General features: G+C 32.1%; 1 protein-coding gene across 1 annotated transcript; it reads right to left on the reverse strand.

Moving 5' to 3' along the window:
• Positions 1-13,347: 13,347 nt before the first annotated feature.
• On the reverse strand, positions 13,348-14,958 carry LOC142529449 (putative UPF0481 protein At3g02645). Its single transcript, XM_075634985.1, has one exon. It carries the CDS (start codon positions 14,956-14,958, stop codon positions 13,348-13,350), a length of 1,611 nt encoding a protein of 536 aa, XP_075491100.1.
• Between the last annotated feature and the right edge of the window lie 8,300 nt (positions 14,959-23,258).

Raw genomic sequence — 23,258 nt, forward strand, 5'->3', positions numbered from 1 at the left:
ATCTTGCCTTTTCTGTCTAATAGAAATTTTTTTTCCAAAAAGATGGCATTTCTTGAAACAAATATTTTTGCTTCATTGGGATGATAGAAATAATATCCAACAGAATTCTTTGGATATCCTACAAAGTAGCACAAAGTGGATCTACTATCCAATTTGTCTCCCACTGTCTGCTTCACGTAAGCTGGACATCCTCATATTCTCATGTAAGAATATTTGGGAGTTTTTCACATCCATATCTCATATGGTGTTTTATCCACTGCTCTAGTATGGACATTATTCAATAACATTGCCGCAGTTTCAAGCGCAAAGCCCCAAAACGATGTAGGCAATTCAGTGAATCCCATCATAGATCGAACAATGTCCATCAAGGTTCGATTTCGACGTTCAGAAACAGCATTCAAGCGCGTATTGAGACTTCAACAATTGAGGAGGTTTTCGGTTTCGCCTTTCACCTTGGGCTTTATCTTCTTATGTAGTTGAAGATTATGGTGTTGCTGGTGGAGTCCACTGTGAGAGAATCTCATTCTCTTTTAGATAACCCAAAAATTCAGCACTTAAGTATTCTCCACCTCGATCAGATCGAAGTGCCTTAATACTTCTTTCCAGCTGATTTTCTACTTCAGATCTGAATTCTTTGAACTTTTCAAATGCTTAAGATTTGTGTTTCATCAAATAAATGTACACATACCTCGAATGGTCATCAGTAAAGGTAATGAAGTAGGAATGCCCAAATTTTGTGCTAACACTTAGCAAGCCACAAACGTCCGTGTGGATCAAATCCAGTAGACCATGCGCACGTTCCACGTTTCCATTGAATGGAGTTTTAGTCATTTTTCCTTTTAGACAGGACTCACAAGTTGGTAGAGAATTTATGTCTGACAAGTCAAACATGCATTCTCCCACTAGCTTGTGCATCCTTCCTTGGGAAATATGACCTAGTCTAGCATGCCATATTTGTGCGGGATTTGGATCTTCTATTTTTCTTTTGTTTGTTGTTGGTTTTGTATGCGCTTGGACATTGTTTAACGGAATATCTTTTAATTTTAAGTTATAGAGATCGTTTGTTAATTCTCCAGTTCCAATCAAACATTCATTCTTGTATAAATTGCAAACACCTTTAGCAAAAACACAATAATAACCATCCCTATCAAGCATAAAAATAGAAATAATATTTTTAACCAATTCAGGAACAAATAAAACGTCTCTCAAAAACAACTTAAAATTATTGTCCAAAATTAAAGTAACGTTTCCAATGGCAGTGGCAGCAACTCTTGCTCCATTTCCTAGTCTTAGAAAGGTCTCACCATCTCTAAGCCTCTTGTTTCTTCTCATCACCTGCAAATCATTGCATAGATGAGAACCACATCCGGTATCCAATACCCACGAAGAGGAATTAATAGAAAAATTAACTTCAATATAAAACATACCATGGCCAGAACGATTCTGGGCTAGATACTCCTCGCAATTATGCCTTCAATGTCCAGGCTTGTTGCAGTGGAAACAGACTTGTTCTGACTTGTCAGGCTTTGTGGGCCCCGATTTTGGTTTCTTGTATGGCTTCTTGTTGGGCTTGTTCTTCTTTGGAGGGGCAGAGCGCTTCTTGCCTTTATTTGGGGCTCCCTTTTTCGTACCGTACGAAGAACCCATTAGAAGAACATGCTTTTCCTTTTTAATTGTGGCCTCATAATTAGTAAGCATATTGAACAACTCTTCAAGGGTGGCCTCAAGCTTGTTCATATTAAAATTAACCACAAATCCATCGAACGAGGCAGGCAAAGACAGCAAGAGAATATCAGTCGAGAGCTCACTAGGAATAACCACGTCGATTCCCACCAACTTCTCAATGAGCCCAATCATCCTAACATCATGCTCATGGACCGAAGTCCCCTCTCGCAAGCGTGTAGTCATGAGTTCTTTAACAGTAGCATGTCTTTCTGAACGAGTTTGTACAACATACAATTCTTTCAGATGAAGGTGAATGTCAGCAGCATTTACCGCCTCCTCGAACCTCCTCTGAAGTTCATTTGACATAGAAGCCAACATGTAGCTCTTAGCTTGAAGATCATGGTCCCAATGTTTCTCAAGCTTAGCTAATTCAGTCTTACTGATATCAGGAGCCGCTTCCTTTGGTGTCTTCTTATCAAGCACATACACAATCCTTTCGGAGTTCAGAACAATCTTTAAATTTCGAAACCAGTCATGATAGTTAGGGCCAGTCAATTTGTTTTGATCGAGAATGATTGAAAACGGGTTACGAGTAGACATCGTAAATATACTGAAAATGAAAAACAGATAATGGTTACTGATAATTTTAAAATAATTCTAAGATATAAAATATGGATTTCATTTTATAAATTTCCCTCCCACTATTTTGACATTTCCACCACCCTCTGATGAAAAAAGGAAATCGATCGTATTTTCTTAGTAGGCACGTAGAGTTCAATTATCCAATTATAATCTCGAATAATATCAGCAAATTATAATTTCTAAAAGGTAGAATCCAATTGCATCCATATGCAACCTCCGCGTGTTTTGCCTCACGTTTAATAAGGACCCAATAATATGACGCCGTTTATTTTCACGTGTCAAACCAATCATCAATATTGAATTGTAGTGGACGGTCGCCATGAGTTCTCCCAATAATATGAGCCGAAGTCATGAGAGTTCCACTCAATTCACATCATATGTCCGATGGAAGTCACAGCTTTTCGGCGTACAAGCCTCCCCAATAATATGAGCCAGACACTGTCCACGGGTAGCATCAACATGCAACCACGGTTGATGGAAGACAAGGAAAAATTAAACTCTTTTAATTTTTACTTTTTCGGTTTGATATAAATTTTGAATCTTATTCAAAATGAGAGATTTTAATTTTAAAATTGTCTCATCATTTTAATTTAAAAATCGTGTGCCACGAGTGTGTATGTTTGCCGGATTCATGCAACTATATTATTTAATAATATACATACATGCATATTACTATATATCGCATATATCATAATATGACATTCAACAATAAATAAGGATGATCGATCGCCAACACTATTAGATCCATGTGAGCCATACATGGATCCATGTCCAAAACCTAGGTGAATGCAGGGATGCAAATGCAACTATTACAAGAACTTCCAATATTTTACATGTATTCATCTCGTTCATCGGGTCCACCATCTTCCAGTCTTGATCTCCCGCTATTTTTAATAATCACATTTAAATAGCCATGGCACATAAGGGATACATCTTGTGTGACCCTCAATGGTTCAGGGATACAGCTAGCCGTGGGTTCACAACTCATTGTGATTCAGGACATAATCATTTATTCGGGCTTACCCTAGTTAGCCCCATTCTTTTCATCAACACCTTGATCAAGAATGTCAGAACTCATTTCTGATTGCACCCATCGGATCATGGTAAGAGCGTCTAGTAGCATCGCCCCATGATCCCCCTAGGTATCACTGATAGTGCCTGCAAGAACCAGTCGATTATGATTAACGTACAGTACGGTCCCTTCATCTCATATATCCCGATTTAATTTGCAACCATTGGTTCATCGAGGGTTGCATATTAATTCGATCACTACGTGATAACTATAATAGTGGCATCGCGTGTACTATTGGATAACTCCTTCTCCAACGTACATCTCATATTCTGGCCAAAAATTCCATGCACTATTATTACATCAGATCACATAGGATATCCACACCCGTAGGTGAGCAGTGAATCCCCGAATACAATGCACTGGCTCCTATATGTGTCGTAACTATACCCAACCTCGCCACCTTATAACTCTCCTGGAGCTAGTAAACGAGTCAAAGCACCGTCCTAGCATATAGAGCATCAGTGTTGTCCCGGGTCGTAAGGACTAATGGTATACAATCATAACCACGGACTTATCCTCTCGATGAATGATAACAACTTGGAAAGTCCGAGGGAGGGTTGTTCGGTATAATCATCATATGAGTACCCATCTGCATGTTTGGGCATCTCTATGCCCTTACCAAGAAACGCAGTACACAACATCACATATGCTAGTCTCGAGCTCAAGCGACCTTTATCCATGTTTTAAGCAGCTGAATCGACTAGGAACAAATTTAGATCATATAGTGTTTACAAACGAGTTTCAACATCGAATTACGATTCATTTATATTAAATCATAATCAAGGTATTTATCTATATTTGATAACATGGGTATACAGATAAAGAAATAACAAACCATGGAATAATGAATTATATTAAAATAAAGATTGTTTATTACAACTGAGTCAATAAAATCACCAGCCAACAATTGGCTTGCAGGACATCTACTCTAACACCTTCATCCCCCAGCATCTCGGACATGAAAGCAGGACACTATCTGAAATTGTTACCATAGGTGGATTTATATTGAATCCAGAGCTAAATAGGCCAGGCCCAAAAATCGTCGAGGTATGAGCCCATAAAAACAATCAGGCCAACTCCAAGGAAATTTAGACTCGGTGAACTATTCAAACTTTTAATGAAGCGCTCCTTAGGTGCTGCCCGATGTGGTCAGATAGACTAGCACTTGAATAATTTTATGAGTTTAATTTTTTCTATTAATGTTTTTTTATGAGTATGTCATCTAGAGTTTGCTTAATACGATTTAGTTTGCTAGCTTTGTTTACGTTTATTCAGTGTGTATCGAAAGAAAACGACTGCAGGTTCCATCATAAAAATAAAAAAAAAAAACAACACAAATTTTCACTCGGGTCAACTGCTCAATTCTCGTCAATAGTCCGGACAGTTACATTATATATATGTGGTTTTGAATAATATCATACTTATACTCTCAAAAAAATTATTATATACAAAAAAATTATGAAAATTGCTTTCCAAAAAATTCAAGGAGGTGTCATCATCAATGTGCTAGGCCTTTTTTTAAGGAAAAAAAATCTCTCTCGTTTAACTTATTAAGTAGGTAATTCTTACTCCATGAATCCAGTTTTGAAATTTGAAAATCCTATATTTTTATGGTTAGTAAGAGTCAAAATCATCTCAATATTATCAAATTTTAAAAATATATCCTTTAAATAAAAATAAAACTGTAATAAAGTTTATTTTAATCTTATTCAAATTTATCAGCAAGAATATTTGTTCTTTAATCGTCTAGATAGTAATAGACTTGACATCAAAATTCAAATTTATTCCATTTTTGAAACCTCGTGTTCGTTCATCGTTTCAAATTCTTCATGTTTCTACAAGGCTTTCAATTTCAAATACTGGTTAATTTACTTCATTATTTATATACATACATGATATATCATATGCCAGAACAATTTATATCTAGTTAAAAATTGAATTTTCGTCAATTATTTTCAGGTATATCTCACATCAAAATCTCAAATTAGGGATGAGGTCTCTGGTTCGAGACAATTGTATAACAAAAACGCATTTCAAACTCAAAAATAAATAAATTTACATCATAACAAATAAAAATATTATTAATTGAGCCACATCTTTTTGCTACGCATTATATTTTTTTACAATTTCTCTCATTTTTTAATAATAAAGTTCCTTGTGAAATGGTTTCACGGATTTATATTTATAAGACTGTTGATCTGATCCATAGTTACAATTAAAAGTAATATTTTTAACATAATTTTTTTTTTCAAATTCAGGCCGGTTGAGATCCATCTCACAAAATCTTGAGTGCTAGATTTTTAGGTGCCACCACTAGAAAGTAGGTTGGTAACAAAAATAGGATGGTAGATAACATAATTTTTGGTTGTTAAAACGGGCATATCTAAAAGACAAAAGTGTTGCAAATTTTGTTTTATGTTCAAAATTTTCTTAGGTGTCGTAGTGAATTAAAATCATTCGTAAGATTTTTAGATTTGATTTATTTTTGTGTATTTAATGTCGGCTCCAACTATCCCAGTTTTAATTCAAGACTCATCTAGAATATTTTTTGAGAATCTTATATTTAGTAGTCATAACTGCTAATTTATTACCTTAAAAAAACTACTAATTTATTCTTTAAAGTTTACTAAATAAATAATTATGAACTCATTATAATCTCGATCGACTATCAGACAGAGCCGATATATCGATAGTATAAATCTTGTTCATATAATGAAAAATGAAAATTTCGACTATTGATCCATTTTTTGCAGGTTGTTAATTTTGTTAACTTCTTAGTTAAACTATCATTCATTTAATTAGCAGTTAAGTTAAATTTCACAACTTCCAATAATGGAATCTTCTTATAAATTCCTTCATAAGAAATATGTTTGATATTCATCAAACTACAGTCGTCAAATTCAACTCCTTGAGTTTGACTATTTCAACGGGAACACAGAATTCAGTACTTGTGTGACATCAATGGTTCAAGGATACAGCGAGCGAGAGTTCACAACTTCATGTGATTCACAACAACATTTGTTTTATTCATACTTATCCTAATTAATCTCATTATTTTCATCAATCCCTTGGTCAAGAAAGTCAGAACTCAAGTCTCATGATGATAAAAGTGTCTAGTAGTACGTGCACTATGACCCCCTAGGTATCACTTATAGTACCGGCAATAATCAGTAAGTTATAATTAGCGTACAATATGGCCTCTTCAACTCATATATCATAATCGAATTCGCAATCATTGGTACATCGAGAGTTACAAATAATTTTGATAACGATGTAATGTATCTTTGAGAAATAATAGTGACATCATATATACAACTAGGAAAGTACATTTTCCAAAAGTGCATGTTTTACTCTAGTCAGAGACTCATTGCACTATTAACTTATTAGATCACATAAGATATATTCACATGTGAACGAGCGGTGAATACCTGATGACGCTTAATAGAGTTGGTAAACGTAACGAAGTTCATGCTAGTATACAAAATCTTCCTGTTGTTCCGAGTCAAGAGACTAATGGTGCAAAACCATAACTGTAGACTATTTCACTCGATAAATGATAACCACTTGGACATCTTCATGTTTTGCTCTTGCCAGAAACGCCATGTTCAGTGATAACATGGAAAACAAAACCATAGAGTATGATCGAGTTGTTAACGAGTTACTTGTTGGTGGCTCGTCCCGCCTGCACCCCTAGATGTATTTCGTTGCACTGTCTCTAACTATGTGCTAAGAATACTTTTAGGCATAGTTTGGTACACATGATATGATAAACATGTGATATATAATATAATGATAAGTTAAAGATAAATAAGATGTAGGATATTATATTTAATGTTTGGTGTGATTTTAATAAGAGTGATTAAATTTATATAATAGATTGCAATGACAAAATTAAACTTATCATAATAAATTTTATAATTTCAAAGTTGTTGCTTGAGTTCATATTTTTTATCTGTTCATGCGCCGATAGTGCTCGCATGATTTATTTATTTTTACCTAATTTTATATATTATATAATATGATAATTGAGGTCTTGATTTTGTGAGTCAAGTCAAATATCAATTTTTAAGGTTAATCGAGTGATACTAATAATTTTATAGAGATTTATAAAAATTATTTATGTAATTATCTCGAATTCATTTATATAATTATCATATTATATAATATATAAAAATAAATAAAAATATTTATTTGATTTTAATTTCTACGTATTATCATAGATTTATAAAAATTATTTATAAATTGAGGGTAATTAAGTCATTTGAAGTGTATTTTATCATTAAATAAAAATTATCACACCTAATAGAAGGGACATTATATCCTTCTAAAAAATTATTTATCAAGGGCCCATGATAATCATGGGCTTTTTAAAAAAGTACCAAACATGGGATAAGTAGGATTATTTATCAATCTCTCCCTTATCCTATGTACCAAACTATGCATTATTGTATAGGTTTGTTATGCCAATGCATAATTCCAGTAAACTTGAATACAACAAAAGTAAGCCACCACAGAATAGAAGATAAGCAATGTGAAGTTGAGAAGAAGAAACTCAGAAGCCATTCTAATAGGTTCTCAAATTCATCTTCCAATTCATCATCTTCTTCTTCGTGTTCTCCGCCCCTCGCGACGAGCATCACTGACAGTTAAAGCAGAAGCCGGAGCCCTTTGCCCGAGTCTTCTCCTTCGAGTATTGAATCTAAAACAAACTGGAGGTTTTGAATCTTGAAATGAACTAAGTTTCATTCATTCTTTTGTCGTATGATCTTATATGCTAATAGGGTATGAAGTTGGCCCTTGCAAATTTGTACATGGATTTCCTTTCCCCTTTTGCATGATGGATATTTAACATGGTATTTGTTGTTAACAATTTTTTTGGCGTCAAAATCTTAACATGGTATCATAATTTCTATCACCATATCGAGGGAAAAATGATTTATTTTTCATTTTCTAAATTCTTATTCTTACGTCTACCAACTTAAACATTATTCTTAATTAAAATTTTTATCTTTTTTGTAAAGTATCCAATTAAGTATTATATTATACATTATGATTGGTTTAATGAATTTAAAATTCACACGAGCTGGTCTATAAATTATAATGAAATATTTTCTAAAATAAAACATAACATATGCTTAAATTCCCATATATGGCTAACAACTCGTACTGTATTTTACAAAAAATATCCGAAAATATCAAAAATAAAACCAACACCCTCTATATTTTATATTCATAATATATTCTATTTTATTAAGGTTGAGGGCATGATAGTAACCACATAGGAAAGACACCAATTTTTTCTTTCAACTTTACCCTTATATTATACTAATATTACACTTTTGTTTTTATTAAAAAAAAATTGCAACACACATTTTTATTTTTTTATTTAACAAATTCAAATATCAATTTAGATCCTCCATAATTTGTCAAATTTCACTTTAGCTCATCGATAATGATAAAAAAGACTGTACATACGCATCGCGTTTGCAGAACAATTAGTATGTAATAACAACAAGCATGCTTCACCTCGATCGGCCTAAAATAGTACCAAGGACAAAAGAAGATTTCATGACAAAAACGACTTGAGATTGAGTCGACGTGTTTTATCTAATTTCCTAAAACAAGATCTTATTCCACGAAATTATAAAATCCACAATTCTCTCTTTTTCAAAAGTCGAGGTTTTTTCATGCGTGAAGTTCCTAATCCTGTAAATTATTAACGTAACATGTCAGTAATGTTATGTTTTTTTTTTCGTTTGTCTCAAATATATAGACTTATATCATATTTAGTAATATTTTTTTCTACTCTTTTACTAATATATTCTTATTAACTATGTCTTGAAAATGAATTTCTTTTTGTTTTTCGAATAATTTTCAATCTATGTGAAAAGTGAACAAGAATATATTGTGTGTACATATAGTATCGATAATAAGAAAAGAAATTATTATTATTAAATTTATAGCTTAAAACATATGTATGATATTATTTTTAATATTAAAAAGTGATTTTAGTACGCTTCAGTATTAAAAAAAATATTAAATTCAAGATATGAGAATATTGGTTGTCATCAACATTTGTTATACAATGAGAATATTTTTATACGATAAAAAAAAATTTAAAAAATATTTTTATTAAAATTTTAAAGTAATTATACAGTACATATTGTGTGCATATAGATAGCATCGATAATAAAAAAAATTCTATCTAAAATGCTATCTTCGATCTTTCTATTTTTATTCTATATCCAAAATTTATTCTTCCATGTTTCAAATTTAAAAAAAAAAAAAAAAAAAAAAACACACACACACACACACACATTCTTCCAATTTTAATATAAAAATACCCAAGTTCAATTTGTGGTATTTTATAATAATTTTTGGATGAGGCGAGATGTAGCAATTTAAATAACTTAAGAAATCGAAAAATAGTTTTATATTTTAGTAAATTTACGATAATTGGATTTTTTAAAATATCTAACATTAAATAACATAAGATTAAATTTAAAAAAAAAAACGCACCACAACATCGAAGTTAGTATAAAAGTTCAAACACTGAAAGCTTCCAACCATAACCTTAGCTGGGATGTGAGTCGGATAGTTTGAAACATTCTGCAATAGACCGAATGTTCGTCATATACTCATGCACTAATTGCAGATTTGCCTATGACTACACGACGAACACCAAACCATTGTAGCAGATGTAGTAATACCAAATAACAAACCCAGATATGTAAATATGAATGTTCCTAATCGAAACATAAAGAAACTACATAAAGATTCTCACTTTTTCTTCTTAGAAGGTGGTTCATTTTCCTCATCGTCACTATCGTCGTCGTCGTCCTCATCATCGTCATCGTCATTGTCGTCGTCGTCGTCCTCAGTCATCATCATTTCCTCCATCGCCATTGGCACCTGCCTTGCCATCAGAATCTCCATCCGTCGTCGCTGTCTTCTCCAGAATAGTCGTCGTCGTCGTCGTCAGTCACCATCATCATCGCTGTCGTCGTCGTCGTCGTCATTATCTTCCTCGCCATCATCGCTTTCACCAGCATCTTTGTTTTCCTCTGACCCCGCCTCTTTCTCAATATTGCTGAATGGGAATCTACATGTGGCATAGGAATTTAATACAAACTATTCTACCTTTTTGGGTCTAGAGACAAGCACCAAAAACATACCGTTCTTTGGTAGTTAAGTGATGTGGAACCACATTGACATCAAGAAGAAAAGCTCCACTCTGAAAAAATCCCAATTATATAACGTTATTCTCCAATTGATGATAAAAAGGAAATGCTTAGAAACTGAGTTAACAACTTTTTCTAACAAGTCAGGCACCAGGAGAAAGATTCATGCCACTAGCTGATAACTAGATCCTAATTGCTTCTAGGTTGTTTTTTAATTTTGGATTCAGCTAAATGTCCAAAATCTGAACCCTGCATCAGTTTCTCACTAGGAATAAGAAATTCTCTCTTCGGTTAATGAAACACCCAATTAAGCAGCATACTTGTTCCAAGCAAAGACAAGAATGTTGATATGAAGTTTTGAATGTCTTTCAATTGATTGGATTTTCTCCAATACAGAAAAAATAAATTTCAATAGATCCTTCAAAGAGGGCAAATATCCACGGAAAACAGACATCTACGAAAAGACCTAGAAACAGGTATCACATTCTTTTTCATGCGTCTGTATCTATTTCTCTACAGTCCATGTTATGATTTCGGCCAAGATTTGTAACCTTATCAAGTGATTGACACTTATATAACGAACCGAAAAAAAAAAGAAAATAATTCAACTTCAAACACTTAAGAAACATCTGTAACAAAAAGGAAAGTCACACTATTGTCCAATTTATTATCTTACTTCTTTCATATGCCTATAAATAGACTAGCAATAAGACCTAGAGATAAAACAGGAAGCTACGGCTTATCATCACACTTCAATATAATGGATTTATAAGACTCCATCGTACATAACGATTAACTGACGATATGATTTAACATGTAAATATATTTGTGGGGTCATACTGAATAGAATTTTCCAAACACCAAGAGGCTCTTACTAAAACTACGACTATATCTTAATCCAGCAAGGATGTACAGATTTAACTTGCATGCAAATATGCCGTCACGTGATGTTATACTCGTAAACAAAACCTGAGGTCGCATGCCGAATGGGCACCGGGAAGCCATAGCAAGATATGAACTGTCTGCTAATGTTTTAGACATCTTTAAATAGAACACATTTGCTCTACACAGATCATCACTTCAATTCTATTTCCATTTTGCTTCCCAGTTTTCCATCAAAACAACCAACAACCGTAACAAGTCAACAAGATACGGCACAAATCCAAGACAAAAACAATGTAATGTTTATCTACAAGAATGAGTCCAATAACTTTTATCCAAAAGCAAGAATGAATCCCAAAGCAAGACGAATCACAGAAGAGAAGCTGTATCTTTTCAACAGAGGAATTATTAGTTCGTCATAGATCTCATATCCCAATCCCATTGATGAACAAACAAAAATGTAAATCCAAATATTGAAAAGAACAACTCGACCTCCAGCACCTGAATGAAGAAACTTAACAAAACACAAAGAAAGCAAAAGATCACAAAGTATACCAGAAAAATAAGCAAAATCATAGATCTTTGAGCAGTGACAAGTGCCTGAAGAACAGAAAACCAAATCATCTTCTTCGAAACAGTAGAAGCAGGGCAAAAATTTTCCACTTCCATTGTTTTTCCTTCGTCTTCTTCAACTGTAAATGAACTAACAATTAGAGGGGAAAACGAAAGGTAGAATGAGAGAAATACTGAGAGGAAGGGGAAAAATCCCGACTTTATACTGTTGCTGGCAATGGAGGGAACCTACACAAATTTAGGGTTTCGGTGTTTAGGGTATTTTGTTTGAAATTATTTGGGTCAAAATAGCAAAAGGGGAAAGATCCTACATGAATCACGATTCCGTATCAAATATATATCTTGCTTAAATATTTTTAGTATAAAAATTATAACATAATATAAAAGAGACGAATGCCAAAAACATAAAATGGACCCAATTAAAATATAACATTCATCAAATGGTTTTTTTTTCCAAAAGGACTTTCGTCTATCATAAATATTGTATTTTCTTCAAAGATATATTTAGCTTTGACGTCACGGTACGAATGGATAAATTAAAAAAACCACATTGATCACACGATTTTTTGTTTTTTTTGGAAAAGACTTCCGTATGACAGAAGTATTGTATTTTCTTAAAAGATATATTTAGCTTACCAACACGGTACCGAGGAATAATTTTAAAAAATAACATTAATTTAACTTTTTTTTTAAAACGAATCCCACTTATAAAAATATTATATTTTCTTAAAAGATATATTTAGCTTCCACATCATGATACCGATGAATATTTAAAAATGACATCGATCAAGCATTATTTTCGGAAACTTCTTTCGTCGACAAGAGAAAACATTTTCCAACGAGTTTTATTGAGTGTTTTTAGTCACAAGGATTATAAAAATAATACTAATAGTAACCGACCGATGTTCGTCACATTCCTTCGCATCTAATAAGTGAAAGAATGGAGTTGGTCTATGCTCTATTTGAGTCATTCTTCTCATACTTGAATATCATTAAATCACGTGACATTATGTATTTACGACACAACAGCTATAATTACTCCAAATGGAGCATAGAAAAATCCGGACGAAAGGGCAGCACGAATTCAATACAATTTAAGAATGGGATCCATTTGTTAAGAACCATTAAATGTGTGCAAGGGAAGAGGGAACAGGGAGCATCCCTTAACCATTATGGCGCAGCCCATATTTATCAGTCCAGTGAATGAATCCATTATAACTTCTTTTTCTGAGATCTGGGGAAGGGGGAGACTCGAACTCGAATCTCTCTCGTTATAGTTTCGTTTTCATTATTTCATTCGAGTGGACAACATATATTCTGTGGCTGAATGATTCACAAATGAGCACAGCTAAAAGCTGAGCAAAAAGCTTGGAAACTCATTAAACACAAGACCATTATTGCAGCCATTAAAGTCAGAGACTGCCATGAACTATACACATTTTGTGCCAAGAATTTTCTGATCTTGACCCTGAAACTCTGATTATAACACATATTCAGATCTTCAATGACTTTGTCTAAGAAGGGCACTTTTGTCAGTTGAATAGATTTGGTCATGCCGTTCCACAAGTTAGCCACATCTTCATCACTTTTCGAATGGTTCAAAATGACGCCTTTTTCTCTAAGAAACTTTGCATCCTCTTCTGTATCTATAATCCCGTTTATTAACTCCGCGTATCGTGTCAAAACCAACCTCCCTGATGCGGTGCAGGATTCGTAGGCGATCAAGTTTCTTATGACTGCTTCTGTGTTGATGTCTAAAACAAATGTTGGAAGATGAAATGTTGCTGATTTGACGTCGAATCGGATACTTGAAATCCCTTCATTTGTGGCTGAGAACTTTACACCAGCTTTGGAGAGTTCTGTGACAGAAGGGATTGCTATTTCTTCCATCAATGGAGGCATATTCATGTTGTTTCTGTTTTCGAGGCCGTTTCTTTCTTGGTATTGAGTGAAGCAAATATATTCTAGCTGCCTTAGAATTATAACTCCTGGAAGATTGGAAATAATTTTCCAAGGAAGTTTGAAAAGGAAGTGAGCAGGTTTTGAAACCAATAATCTTTTAATCAATCTCATGAGGCCTGACTTCGATTTCGAAATAGTTTTCCAGAGATTGTTTTCGCCACCTTCTTCGTTTTGTTGCTCCTCGATATCTAACTTTATTTCAGATGATGTTTCCTCAGATTTTGGCACAATTAGATGGTACAATAAGTCCAGCAAGTGGTCACAACCCATAACCTGATGAACTTCAGGCAATTCTTGGATCATCTTGAAAGGAGAAAGTTCTTTGCAAAAGTTCATTAACATTGCATAAAGCTTATTATCTGCTTCAAAAGTTACCGATCCTAACTGAAATTCCAACACTTTCCTTAAACAAAATAATGGGATTTGGTTCTCAAGCATAATCATGTCTCTAACAATAGCATTATCATGACTTGCCGATTGTCGGCCCAGCGATACAACAAAACGCGACACTCTTGATGAGGCTCTAGTGAGAATCCTACCTCCTTTGACAGCAAACACCTGAAGAAACTCCAGCAAGAAGCAAGAGTCCACCACCATCATCCATGCTAGAGTTTCGCCGTCGAAATTCAGATAATTTTGGTAACAAGCCCGAAACATAGTCTCTAACTTGATCAAATGGTAAAGAAGATGTTGAAATCTGAGGGCTTGTAGCTGCTTTTTCGATCTTTTTGCAGCATAAATCTTGTTCCTTTCCATTTCATACAACTCAGGACGCCAATTGTGATATGGCCCAATCGCAACTCGTTGCGGGATGTAACAATCGGGGCTGCTTAGCAAAAGGGTCTTGGGGACATTGAAAATGGAGACTGGGATATCAGATTCTTCTTCAAGATCTTCATCTTGATCAAGGGCACGACGGATCTGGTTAATCCAGCTTTGTTCGTCCAAATTCCGATTCGAATTCGGGTGCAGAGAGAACATGCTTTGGTTCTTCCTTCGTTTCTTGATTCTTTTTGGATGTTACATTTCCGCATTCTCAAGTTGAAATTAATTTATTGATATTGACTGAGAGGAATTACAAATTAGTCTTGAGGTTTAAAGATGTTCCGTTACCTTCTTTGGGGAAAAAACTTGAACTTGCTATAAATGGTCTAGGTATATTTAACCCAATCAAATACAAACTAAAGCAATATTAATTATATAACAACTACGTCCATATTTATAATAATATGAAATATTTTTTACATAAAAAAATATTAATTTTTCATATATAATCCAACTCTCACAAAATTAATTCGTGAGATCGTCTTATAAATTTTTTTATGATAATTCATATAATATTAAGATGTCAAAGTTCAAAAATAAATTTAAAATCCAATTGTAACCGTTACCACCTCCAAAATTTTATATTTTTAAAGAGGAAAAAAAAATTTAAGTGTGGGTACCCAAAAAATGTTGGGCCTGAATGGACTAGTAAATTTTGCCACCCTAACAAAATCAGACCAATATCTTTAAATGTTTTTTTGGTTGTTGTACCATTGGGGTTTATAGTCTAGGTAAAAACTTGTGTGAGACGGTCTCACGGGTCGTATTTGTGATACAGATCTCTTATTTGGGTCATCCATGACAAAGTATTACTTTTTATGCTAAGAGTATTACTTTTTATTGTGAATATGGGTAGTATTGACCCGTCTCACATATTAAGATCCGTGAGACGGTCTTATAGTCTATTGATTATCTTATAGTTTTAAAATTGTGACGTCAATGCTATTTATTTTATTAGTATAAAACTTTTTACATTCTTAGAGAAATTCTAATTAGAATATTACCTTAAAAAAATTGATACTCTAACAATATACCAAACTTTCTCGCTCTCAAACTTAAAATAAAATGATAAATTAATATTTTTTAATAATATAATAATTTTCTGAAAATCCATGTAATTATTATAATAAATTAATAGTTAACATCTTATTTTGAATCTATCTTTAGCTTTTTTTATAAAAAAAAATTACATCTTAAGATAGACATTGCTTGCTGTTTTTTCTTATTGTGCCATATGGTATATTTGATTGTAAATATCTTAAAATATAATATTTTTTCTTGATTATTCTGATTTAGTGGATAAGTAATTCCGATAATTCGGTAACATGGTAATGGATCCAACTCGTATTAAGCTATTAAAATGATGAAATACACATCTATTTTTCTTAATTTTCATTGAAAGTTTGAAGTCTTATAAGTATTTCAACCTTTTATATAGGGGTGTCAATCGGGTTGGTGGGTCGGGTTTCGGGTCAACCCGTAAATTTTTTTTCCAACCCGAACCTGAATCAACCTGAAAACCCCCAACCCGAACACGAACCCGTCTAACCCGCCTAACCCCCTTTTATTTATTTTTTTTAAAAAAAGTAATGACAAAAATTCGAAAAAATAAAAAATAATAATAATATTTTAATTTAAACACATAATAACAAAATTTTCGATTTAAATTTTGAAAGTTTGATCGTAGAAAATTAAAAGTATATTTACTAAATCAAATAAACAATTGTTAAAAAATAAAAAATATACAAAATAAATATTAAATTATGAAAATTTATCATATAAATATACATAAATTTTGTTCAAACATACAATATATAAAAATATAAGTAATATTTTTTTAAAAAAAGTTTTCAGGTCAACCCGCGATCCAACCCTTGACCCAACCCGAAACCCGTCTAACCTCGCACTAACACGAACCCACCAAACATCAACCCGAAAAACCCCAACCCGAACCTGATTTTTTTCGTGTTGGATCTTGTCGGGTTTATGAGTCGTGTTGCATTTTGATACCCGTACTTTTATAAACGTCGCAGATAGATATGTGGTTTTGTTCTTAAAGAAGTTTAGGGACCTAGCTAGAACGTTTTTGTCGAATTCAAATCGTTGTATCCATCTGGGTTCCATCATTAGACTAAAAGTGATAAAAGAAGTTGTATCTCTATGCAAATATAGTTACTTATACATAAATTACTCACAAAAAATTATCGGTTATACGATAATTAGTCGTAGCTAGTCAAGTTTGATTGGTCTCCGGAAGTAAAATAGAGATTCCCAAAGGTTGTTATATTAGAAGATTATTATATTGAAAATGTTTAATTAATTAACAAATCTTTGAGATAAGGGAAAATAGCAAAAATTTCTCCTTTGAGTTTGCATATGCTTAGGTCTCCTAAGTGTTCAAATTGGGGTTATGTTTTAGCGTTTAGGTTTTTTTTTTTTTTTACCAAAATGTTGACGAGACATTGGAAATGCTGACATGGTCAGCGCCATGTCAACATTAGTCGAGTAACAAATGGAAACAGAGGACCATGTTAGCAAGATTGGCACGTAGACACGTACTCACACATGTGTAGGATTCTAGACGAGTCTATGGATAGAATTTGACTACAACAGAATAACATTCTTGTTTTGATCATTATTTGTTTTATTCATTGATAATCTTTATAAATAGAGTGTAGAATGTATTATTTTAATCAATGAAATAAATACAATTCCTTTGACGCAAATTAAAGTATCTAATATTTTATGTTCTTGACTACACTCTATTAAAAACCAAAACACAACCTAATTTACAGTACCAAAAGTCCAAAACCGAAAACTTAAAAGAACAAAACACAAAATAGGCATAGTAAAGGACTATTTTTCCAATTATATGTTGAAATAAAAAGGGTGTCTTAGTTGAGTGGTTTAATATGGCATTCCGCCAGGCTCCAAATTCCAGTTCCCATTTGACAACGTTCGAATAATTTTTTTTTTAAAAAAAATTTATTAAACAAAAGTCAATTAAGTATACAAAAATAAATGAAACTTATATATATATATATATATGTATATATATATATATCATATATATCCATGAAGTAAAAGTTGAAATGCAATTTGCACACACTACGAAATTGGCATAGATCCTACACAAAAACTCTTGTGAGACGGTCTTACGGGTCAATCTTGTGAAACAGATATTTTATATGGGTCACCCACGAAAAAATATTATTTTTTATGTCAAATATATTAATTTTTATTGTAAATATGGACATAATTGATCTATCTCACGAATAAAGATTCGTGAGACCGTCTTATGAAAGACCTACTCTAGATCCTAATATTTCATTATATTATTTGTGCATCTACACTTTGGTTTCTTTTTTCATGTCTCTTTCTCTAACCCCAAAGTCAAGAAAACCCCATTTCCCCTATCATCTCTCAGTCCAAAGAGTGCTTGTTTTCTTGGGAAACTCCTCTTTTTCTCCTTTGTTTTTTTCAAGATTTTTTTTCGAAATCCCTTCTTCAAGAAAACAATGGAAAGCCACCCTTCCCAATGCGATACATCCACAAGTTTCATTTAGTCCGACATTCCCTTTTGTTCCTTTGCAAATGTTACTTAAAATATTGCAAGTTGGAAGGTTTCATTTGACATTGCTACATTGGGAATGTGCCCCAAAGAGGACACATACACAGATCAAGAAAGGTAAACTTGTAGCTAACTTGTAGTTGTGGTCGACAAATCTTTAACTTGATTAACTCATGATTCACTTCTTAAAATAATACTTTTTTGTTATTATAAAAAATTATTATTATTACTATTTAATGATAATTTATCTTGGAAAATAAATATTTTATTACTATGTAAGTTGATTTATATTTATTTATGTGCTTTTAATTACTTTAACAAGTATATATGCATTAATTTGTACTATTATTAAGACGATGTAGCTTACAATAAAGTTCAACCTACCTTTTAATTAATAGTACAATTGATTCCAAATCCATATAAATTAATATTTAAAATTCAAATTATATATAAATATCCCGGAAAATTTCAAATCTTTTTACTCAAGAACAATGTTAAATATTTTGAGTTCCACTAAAATATTAGTGGACTTGTATTAAAATTTATAATTCCAATTATATAAATACAAATACGTGCCGATTATCGACGGGTTAACAAATTAACTCTTAATTAGCCAAACCTACTCTAATTGAGCATCTTAAAACACATTAATTAACTCTCATATTCATTCGAACTTCTACTTCTTCTAAAATCTTATGAAATAATTCTCCACATATCTCAATATCATTAAATAATATGAATTTTCACATATTAATAAAAAATCGTCGTTATATGTTTTCATCATATCATGAGAAAGAAATACTCTTTATATATATAAGATTGAAAATTCTGGTTGCATAAGCGTCAAACTTTAATATTATAAATATGACACATGGGTTATAAAAATATATCTTTTTAATAAATACAAGATTTTACGAAATTAAAGAGTTCGTTAATTTATATTTATTTTTTAAACAAGAAAAACAGTATTTTCAATAGAAAGATTTGGGTTCCCAACTAACACAACCAAACGTGAACATCATACTGTTAAATTCCCCCAACTTTTACTTAAAAAAAAAGCCCCGAAACTTTAAGTTAATTCAACAATTTCACTTTTTTATTATATTTTATATTCTATAATTATAACAGAATAAAGATTTATATTAAAAAATACAATTAATAATTTTTTTATATAATTTTAATAAGTAATATATATATATATATTTACACACGCAGGATAAGACAAAAAAATAGTTGTCCTAAAACATTCAAAGTTAATTAATATCTGTTAAGTACTTGATTGATGTGATTTATAAAATCCCTTCAATTTCCCATGCACCTAAACTGTATTCACTCAATCCCAAACCCTAAAAATTGCCATCTTCTCAGAAAACCCTATTTTACCCTGCGGGTTTGTAGGAGGTTAAATCCATGCACGTAAAGTTATTCCTGGTTAAAAGGGGTAATCATGGGCCATGCATCAGTCAAAACTATCTTTTCTATTTGATAGCAACTCTCATTCTTACAAGTCACGTAATCAAGCTCGTTCAGCCCACACCCAACCTGCACTGTATGCCTTATTATATAATACTGTGAAAGAGAAGGGATGATGTTTGATTAATTTAAATTTTTCTTTAATATTATAAAATTTAAAATACTTAAATTCAAAAAATTTAATAATATTTAAATATAATTTTTAATTTGACTAATATTATATATAATTTAATTATTATTGATCATATTTTTATTATTTTCAACCATAATATTATAATTATTATCAACCATTATTTAATATTCAAATTTGTATTAATTATTTTAATTATCATAATAAATGCATATTTATGTTATTATCAAAATTTAATTATTTTCTATGATATTAACCGATTTTTTAGTTTTTTTCGAAAATTGGAATTAATGAAAATTTAATAATCAATATAATATTTTAATTTTATTTATAATTTTTTAAATCAATTAATTCTAGAAACTTTATTTATTTATTCAATCATTTTAAGAATATATTACTAATTAATATATGATGAGAGCATTTTAGTAAATAATTAACAAAAATAATCAAGTAAGTTAAAGTCATGTCAAACATCATATAATTTATCATAATGTGTTGTTTATCATTACTTTTTATTTTATAATCACTCTTATTATATATCATTTACTTATCATATCACATGAAGCAAACGGTGACTTAAAAAAAACAGTTTTAGTGTCAACGATCATACAGCATTTGATTAAATATATTTATTTCATTTAACGTATGATTGTATCGATTTATCGTCTACCATATGTTATATACCTTGATCATGGTCGAATTGAATTTGATTTGATCCATTCTTGATTCAATCTCAAATTTATTTTAGGAATTACGATGTGTAATAACATTGACCATAATTAAATGATTTCGTATTAAAAAGGATGAGTAGACTAGACTTGTAATGCTAGAAAGAAAACAGAAATTGTTGTTGTAAGAAATCTATTTATATTTTTTTTAAATGAAAAAAATCATTATATATGTTTACATTTAAGTATCCTGTCGTTTTTTTTTTTATTATTATTAAAAAAATAATAATACGTTGATTACGTGGATTAGGAGCCAAACGTGACTTGGGGGAAGAGATGATGACGTCATCCTAGGAAAAAGGGCGAGGAGAGGACAGTATATCCCCTCTGCCAAGCAAAGGACGAGTGTGTAAGTAAGTAAATGTGGTCTTGTCCAAATTGACACCGATATCTTGAGCTAGATTTTCAAATTAAAAAAATTAATTAAGTTATTCCTCAACTAACTAATTTAATGGGTTCAAATGAATTATATGTCATGAAATAAAATTTAGTTAGTGTACAATACATGGCATTGAACAAAATATGCACTCAAATTTGAAAAACCAAATTATATCATTATTTAGCTAATTTTTTAATTTATTTCTGTGAGGTCACAAACTGTCACGTACTGAGCTCGAGCTCGCGCCTACGTGACTGTACAATGAGTCCCTATAACAACTACTTCGTATTTGTCGATGATTAACCTAAGTTGATGTAAATGTCCATTGTAACCACTTATAAAATCATTTTAAATTTTTAATTTTTATCATGTAAAACAAGAAATATCACGCAAACAAATATGAACATGTTCACACAGCCACACTCTTGAACGAGCAAGCATTAGTATGATAATTGTTATATTTATGATCTTGTCATAATTTTTGTAAAACGATGAATATTTGATTTTACATTGGTTTGATTTGACATTAATAAATAACTTTTCTTAATCAGCTTTTTGATACTTGAAAGTGAATCCGCAAATCAAAGTTAACAATTAAATACGAATTAAAATGATAAAAATTGAAAGTTCCGTTTTCACAGAGTGAATGTGACGAGGGTGAGTGTTGTGTATATCAGAATGTAGGTGTTGTGCGTAGGTGTTGTAACACCCACGACAACATGCAGCGAAAATTATAGTTTAACACACTAACACGCAACTTGAATGATAACAATACAAGATACGAGAGATAAATTATGCACAAGTATAAAATACTTGTGCGGTGCCTCAGGGCAAAATAATTCACTAGAAAAACTTGTAAGTTTACAAAACCAATACTAGTGAAAGAATAAAACAACTCTCTTATTAAGGCGAGTAACAAATTGCATCCTAAACCTCTAACAAACCGTATAACCAAAATACATAGGATGCATCAACTGAGAAGTGAAAAAGTCTTCAAAAATCAGCGCACTAATCAAAACAGTGATTAGGTGTTGTCTTCGGATGTTGTCAGCACTTCACAGCAACACTTTATCAACGACGCGAGATTGCTTCAATCAGAAAACCTTTTCTTCGTACAAATGCATATCTGTCTCTCCGAAAGGTTTTTGCTCTATATCGTCCCTCTCTCTCGTTTCTTCTCCTTTGAGTCCTATTTAACATAGAAACTCAATTTCATTAGGAAACAAACTCTTTTTAAAAAAAGGATAATATCTTAAAGATATTGTGATATCATATCTTAAAGATATTATGATATCATATCTTAAAAATATTATGAGTCATATCAAATATAGTCTTATATCACATATTGAATTTATACGAGATCATATCATCAATTTCGAGATTATTCTCATGTATAGAAAGGCAAAATATTAAAGATAAAAAAGGAAAATATATCAAGGAATAAAATTCCTTTCAATCTCCTCCTTTTTGCCTTTCTGGACAAAACAACCCAAAAATGGTTGTACGGCTCAGCTCCCCCTGAGTTAGCAAATCAGTGACTCAGCCAACTTTAGTTGACTCCCCCTGAATTCTACCGTTAAGCCTTCCCCTGATGAAAAATACAGTTCACACAGGTGTTGTATGTTAGATGTTGCAACATTCAGATCATAACACCGAAATAGTTCATTAATCAGGAGGGACAAAGATCAGAGAGAATAAAAGGACAACTAAAATACTAAAACCATCAAGAGAGACCAAAACCATCAAGAGAGAAAAAAAAAAACAAAATCTCATTATCCTTCATTACTGCCATCATCATCATCATCATCAGTCATTTTTGCTCCACTGGTTCCAGCTATATCTGTATCTACTCCCCCTTTTTGTCCAGAATGGGCACGTTCACCCAGCAGAAGCTCATAGTCAGCCACTTGATTTTCATAATGTTCAATGGTTTTCTTGGCATTTTCAATCTGTTGTCGACCATAGGCAATCTGAGCTTGAATGTAGGAGATAGACAGTGTGACATAACCAGTAGGAGGAACATCTGTAGGTGGCTGTTCAGCTGTCTCAGGCACATGTTCAGATGTTGTATCATCAGTGTTGCCAACATCCGGAGCAACATTTGAATGCAGCCAAGGCAGATCGATCTTTCTGTTGCCTTTGAAATAAGCAGGAGAAATCCTCAGAGGATCTCTG

The sequence above is a fragment of the Primulina tabacum genome, chromosome 16 (assembly GCF_025594145.1).
Source record: "Primulina tabacum isolate GXHZ01 chromosome 16, ASM2559414v2, whole genome shotgun sequence".
Classification (NCBI taxonomy): Eukaryota; Viridiplantae; Streptophyta; class Magnoliopsida; order Lamiales; family Gesneriaceae; genus Primulina; species Primulina tabacum.

Excerpts from the sequence above, each read along its gene's own strand:
- LOC142529449 (XM_075634985.1), bottom strand. The coding sequence starts at position 14,958 with ATGTTCTCTCTGCACCCGAATTCGAATCGGAATTTGGACGAACAAAGC.